Raw genomic sequence first — 6,172 nt, forward strand, 5'->3', positions numbered from 1 at the left:
TGGCCTCAGTCAGCGGTGCAGAAAAATGCATGTTAGTATTCAGCTAATGTGCAGTCAGGTATCCCAGTGACTCAAGCTATTATATCATTGACTGAGATCACGTAAAGGAAAGAAACAAGATCATTACAAAAACCTCAGTATTCTCTCTGTCTTTAAATGTTTGTGCTCCGAAGACAGAATTCCCCATTAGAGACTCTGAAATCTCTACTGAAGACTGTTGTAGCATTTTTGATACTTGCATTTGAGCAGCCTCTAGCCATTCTAATTGTTCCACCTGCATTTAAAAAGGATGAAGGCCAAAAAAGGTCAACATTAAATAAAAATATAAGAAAATTAGATCTAGATGCTACATTTAGCTCAGCCAGAATTATAGAGTATTTTTAGGTCAAGGGTAATAACCAGTGCCTAAGATCTAGACCCAGAAACTTTACTGATGTATTTCAACATACTGGAGCAGCAAAAATTCCTGGCAATGTTTTTCTTGAGCATCAACATTTCTCTAATTAATATAAAGCTAACTGGAAATACTGTCATAGTTTTAACAAAATTTGAGGTTTGATTTTCGGAAAGGTGAATCAGAAAACACCAGAATCACAGAAGAAGTATTCTAAAAAGGAAACCATGTCTAGTGGTGATATTTCTTTACCCCACAAAGATTTTCCCTTCTTCACACATAACTCCTGGTTTTCTAGATATTATTTCATATTACTAATTTTTGCCACAGATTAATATAATGAATGCTTTTTATTCAAACTCTGTAACATGGATAGATAGCCTTCACTAAATACACAGTTAAGATGTGTGATGGCTGGATGTGAAAGTAGGAAAAAATACATGCTGCTCAGATAGCTAATGCAGTCTCCTGAGCACCCTCAATGGCAACTTTTCTCAGGAAAGAGGAATAGTAAAAAATTACTGTTAGTTAAAAGTATGACTAGTATAGCCAGTTTGAAGCAAACAGATTTAAAATCCAAATAAAGATGGTAGCAGAGCTAATTATTACTATAATATTAGCAACAGAATAATTAACAAGGGCTGCTCAGCTGTGCATGTAAACTGTATATGATCCTTCAACTGGGAACACTTTCTGTTTTCAGTATTGCATCAGTCTCCTGCAAAAAAAAATTTATTCTGATGTTAGTAAGGGAGCAAGAAAATTTCCCAATAAAAATGTGCACTGTGCACGTTATATAATGTACCTTGCAGCTCAAAGACAAAAAAATGTAAAGCTTGAGCAAGATAATCTATGAAGAATATGCAAAGATGTGGAAAGAATGACTCACATATAAGACATAAAAAAAAGAAAGAATTGGGATGTTTGTAAAATATTTGAATAGGATTTCCTCCTACAAATGCAGACCTTTCCTTACAACAGCATTTCTGCAGTATAAAAAAAAATAAAATAGAGTTTTGAAAATGCAGCTATAATGGAAATGTACAACAATATGACATAAAATTGCTGCATAACAAAAAAGAAATCCTTGTTTTCTTTTGCACTTTTAATATTTTCACATCTTTTTCTGGCCAGTAAATCTGATTTCTTTGTTCTTATATACTTTATAGTATATGTTCCAAAGGATTTTCCTTTTTTTTAACACTAAATAAAATTAATATGGTGTTTCCCTAATTTAATCTTCCTGTCTGATACAATATATCAAATTTAATTTATCTCTATAACTACTGCTTGCTAAAATACAGGTTCGATAAATAATAATTTTCAATATGTTTTTGTAGGTAATGAAATATATAAAAATAAATCACATTTAACTTGGGCATTTTATGGTATGTCACCAAAAAATGTCCAAACAAACACAAACCTTAAGCATTTAAAGTTTGGAAAAGAACTTCCAGCCTAATCCTTCATTATTAGATTTCTATATGTCTAATGAAATGTTAGGGATGAGAACTGAAAATTATCACATACAAGAACCTTTGTCGTCTTTAAAAGCAATACAAACTTATTTGAGATTCACAAATATATAAGTTCCAGTATTTTTATTTATTATAGAATCATAAATTAATTGGGTTGGAAGTGACCTAAAGGTAATCTACTTCACCCCCCTTTTTTGCAGTGAGCAGATTTAACCAGATTCGATTGCTCAGTCCCATCAAGCTTGACCTTGAGTGTCTCCAGGGATGGGGCCTCCACCACCTCTCTGGGCAGCATGGTCCAGTGTTTCAACACCCTCACAGTAAAGAACGTCTTCCTGATGTCTAATCTAAAACTACACTGCTCTCTAAATCTACTTTGTCCTATTGTTACATGCCCTTGTAAACAGTCCCTCCTCACCTTTCTTGTAGGCCCCTTTCAGGTTCTGGAAGGCTGCTATAAGACATGCCCAGGGTCTTTACAGGCCAAGCAACTCCAACTTTCTCAGCCTGTCCTGATAAAAGCAGTGCTCCAGCCCAGTGATCATTTTTTTTGCCCTCCTCTGGACTCGCCCCAACAAGTCCATGTCATTCCTGTGTTGAGGGCTCCAGAGCTGGATACGGTACTCCAGGTGAGGTCTCACCAGGGCAGAGAAGAAAGGCAGACTCACCTCTCACAGTCTGCTGGCCATGCTTCTTTTGATGAAGCCCAGGATGCAGTTGGCCTTCTCGGCTTCAATTGCATATTGGTGTCTCATGTCCAGCTTTTTGTCCACCAGTACTCCCAGGTCTTTTTCCACAGGGCTACTCTCTATCACATCATGCAGCAGCCTGTATTGATAATGAGGGTTTCCCCTACCCAGGTGCAGGACCTCATGAGGTTCACATGGGCCCAATTCTACAGCTTGTCCAGGTCCCTCTGGATGAAGCTTATCCCTCTTGCACGTCAGCCACACCAACCATCTTAGTGTCACCTGTAAAATTGACGGTGCCCTTGATGCCACTTTCTGTATAATTAATGAAGATACTAAATAGCAGTGGTCCCAGTATGGACCCCTGAGGGACACCATTTGTCACCTATCTCCATCTGGACATCAAGCCATTGACCACTACCCTCTGGATGCAACCATTCAGCCAATTCCTTATCTACTAAACAGTCCACACATGAAACCCATATCTCTTCAAGTTGGAGAGAAAGGTGTTGTGGGGGACCATGTCAAAGGTCTTGCAAAAGTCCAGATAGATGACATCAATAGGTCTTCCCTTGTCATCTGATGTAGTCACTCCATTGTAGAAAGCCACTAGGTTGTTCAAGCAGGACTTGCCCCTAGTAAAGCCATACAGCCTGTCCTGAATACCTCCTTGTCTTATATGTGCCTTAGCATGTTTTCTAGGAGCATCTGTTCCATGATCTTGCACAGAGGTGAGGCTGATAGGTTGGTAATTCCCAGGGTTCTCCTTTCTATGCTTTTTTAAAATGGTTGTAACATTTCCCTTTTTGCAGTCCCTGTGAACTTCACCTGGCTTCCATGATTTTTCAAATATCATGTAGAGTGGCTTGGCAACTACATTAGGCAATTCCTTCAGGAATCATCAGATCTCTCATCATATATCTCATCAGGTCCCAGAGACTTACCTATGTTCCCATTCCTGAGGTGGTCACAAACCTTATCTTCACTTACAGTGGGATGGACTTGTCCCCCTGATCCCCATCTTGTGGTCCTTCAACTCAGGAGGTGTGAGGAGAGCAGTTGCCAGAGAAGGTCGAGGCAATAAAGCTGTTGAGAACCTCAGCCTTTTCCTCCTTTGTTCTTATTAGCTCTCCATTCTTGCTTATCGTGGTAGGGACACACTGTCTTTAACCTTCCTTATCTGATTGACATACCTGTAGAAGCTGTTCTTGGTGAAGTCCTTCTTGTTTTGATTTGCATCTCTTGCCAAGTTCAGCTCCAGTCATGCTTTGGCCTTCCTGATCTCAACCCTACACAACCAGGCAGCATCCCTATATTCTTCTCAATATGCCTGTCCCTAATTGAACTGCCTCTGCACCTCCTTCTTGCCTTTTAGTTTGTCCAGGTGCTCTCAACTCAGACATGCTGGTATCTTGCCTTCCTTGCCTGATTTCTTACACCTGGGGATCAAGAGCTCTTGTGCTCTATGGAAAGAGTCCTTAAAAATCTGCTAGCTCTGCTCTGCCCCCTTGTAGCTGAGGACTGCTTCCCAGAGGGTCCTATTGACTAACTCCTTGAAGAGCTGGAATTTTGCTTTCCTAAAGTTCAGAGTCCTGACTATGCTCCTTGTCTGACTCATATCCCTTAGTGCTATGAACTCTACCAGTGCATGGTCACTGTAGCCCAGGCTGCCTCCAATCTTGACATCCCTGATAAGTTTGCTTGCATTGGTGACCATCAGGTCCAGTATCACATGTCCTCCCACACTCCAGTCATAGGATTTGTCTCACCACGTTTCAGTAATGGCCACTATGTCATAGTTTTCCAGCCGCACAGTAGCTTCCAGCTCCTCCTGTTTTGTTGCTCATGTGTTAGAGGCACTTCAGATGGGCTTGAGTTGGCCTCACATTCTTTTATGTACCGCACTAAATTACAGGTAACTGCTAATCTTCAGTATGTTAAATCCACTAGGCAAATAAAAATTTTAAAAAAATAAAATCATTATTGTGGATTCTACTTCAAGAAAGTGCATTTGAGGCAGCCAAATATGTCAGTTTTGAAAAAGAAAATAAAAAAAACAATCAAAAAACCCCAAAACCCAAGTCAACAAAAAAACCCAACAAACCAACCCAAACTCAAAAAAAATGCAAAAGAAACCCCAGAAAGTTCACGGAAATTTAAACCATGCCTCCTATGATAGGATTTACCTTATAGAACATAGGTTGGAGACTTTGCATCTCTCCTTTGCGAGTGGAATGCTTTATTGTAAACAAAGAGGGTGGTTGAATTTTTCCTTTAAATATCAAACTGAGTATTTCAGGTATAGTAGGATATCTCTAGATTTCCCCTGAATTCAGATCCACTTTGAAGCCTGGGTTTCAGACTTTAGGGGAAGGAAGATATCACATTCCAGAAAAAAAAAACCACACACACAAAACAAAACAAAAACACACCACAAAAAAAAATAACCCAAACCAATCAAAAAAACCCAACAGAATTAGAGTGTTTTTCTAGATTAGTATTTTTATTGTCAGTCAGGCAAATACATTCTTAGCAAGTACCCAACAGAAACTACTGAAACTGTGTAAAAAAAACAAGTAACTGAGTTGTGACCACTCTACTACAACATCCAAGCAAGGATTTCTTTTACCATACTCAGAAGTAATATGTATTTGACAAAGCTGGTAAATCCATAGGTAACATCTGACACCTCACCTTTTCAAAATATTCAGTCTCATCACAATGTCAAGGTATGAGAACTACAGCTATACTACTGAAATACTATTGCTACATGACTGAAGATTCTGCAGCACCAACCAAATTATCTCACCACAAAACCCCACTAACACTTGCTACTAAAAATAACAGAGCACTAGAGGAATATAATGGGAGGTGTTGTCAGCAAATCCAAAATTATTGTGAGCAAATCCAAAATTTGGAAACAGTTCCATTATGTGTTATTTTGCTTCCTAAAACACTGGGAGAAGGCTGGCATTGAAAAGGCACCAATTATCTGAAGAAGACATACTACATTTTCATTCACCTTCTTAACCTTACAGTTGGGAGTGCTCAGTGTTAGAAAGAAAGGATACTGACTTGTTCTCTATTTCAGGTCTACTGACAGAAGCTTCCTAGCTATCTTGAATCAAAAAGGCACAGCCTTGAAATTAAAGCTTTTCCATGGACCTAAATGCATTCAATACATTATGAGGAAATTTTTGGAATATGCTGTGTGAAAACCATTAAGCTGTAAAAGCCAATAAATTATTATTAATAATTCATTGAGTTTTGCAGCCTTTCATATCTGACTTGTGGATTCCTGATACTGGAATTGTAATGCATCAAGAGAAGCAATATTACATTTATTATAATTGCTTTTAAAAAAACAATAATCAAAGAAACTAAACAAAGAAACCCCAACCAACCAAAAACCAACAATGCAACTCTTCAGTTGATTGGTAATGATTTAATTACTCCATGACCCTTCAGAGTTTTCCTCACCTCATAACTAAGGAAATATCAGGGCAAGCAGAACTGACCTCAGCCACAGTGGGCTCAGGGGCCCAATGTCTGTTAGGTGAAGAGGCAAGGCAGATCTGCTGCCATCTCTTTGCATCTTCCCAAGGACAGCA

The 6,172-nt window shown here is 38.8% G+C and overlaps 1 protein-coding gene across 1 annotated transcript in view; it reads right to left on the reverse strand.

Moving 5' to 3' along the window:
- Positions 1 to 5,782: 5,782 nt before the first annotated feature.
- The window catches only part of LOC104386950 (protein-glutamine gamma-glutamyltransferase 5-like), a 12,419-nt gene continuing 12,029 nt past the window's right edge, over positions 5,783 to 6,172 (reverse strand). Inside the window, exon 12 of the mRNA XM_009995632.1 lies at positions 5,783 to 5,787. Coding sequence (XP_009993934.1) covers positions 5,783 to 5,787 — 5 coding nt within the window. The remainder of the gene's footprint in view (positions 5,788 to 6,172) is intronic.

Source organism: Chaetura pelagica, unplaced genomic scaffold, assembly GCF_000747805.2.
Source record: "Chaetura pelagica isolate M959 unplaced genomic scaffold, ChaPel_1.0 scaffold63, whole genome shotgun sequence".
Taxonomy (NCBI): Eukaryota; Metazoa; Chordata; class Aves; order Apodiformes; family Apodidae; genus Chaetura; species Chaetura pelagica.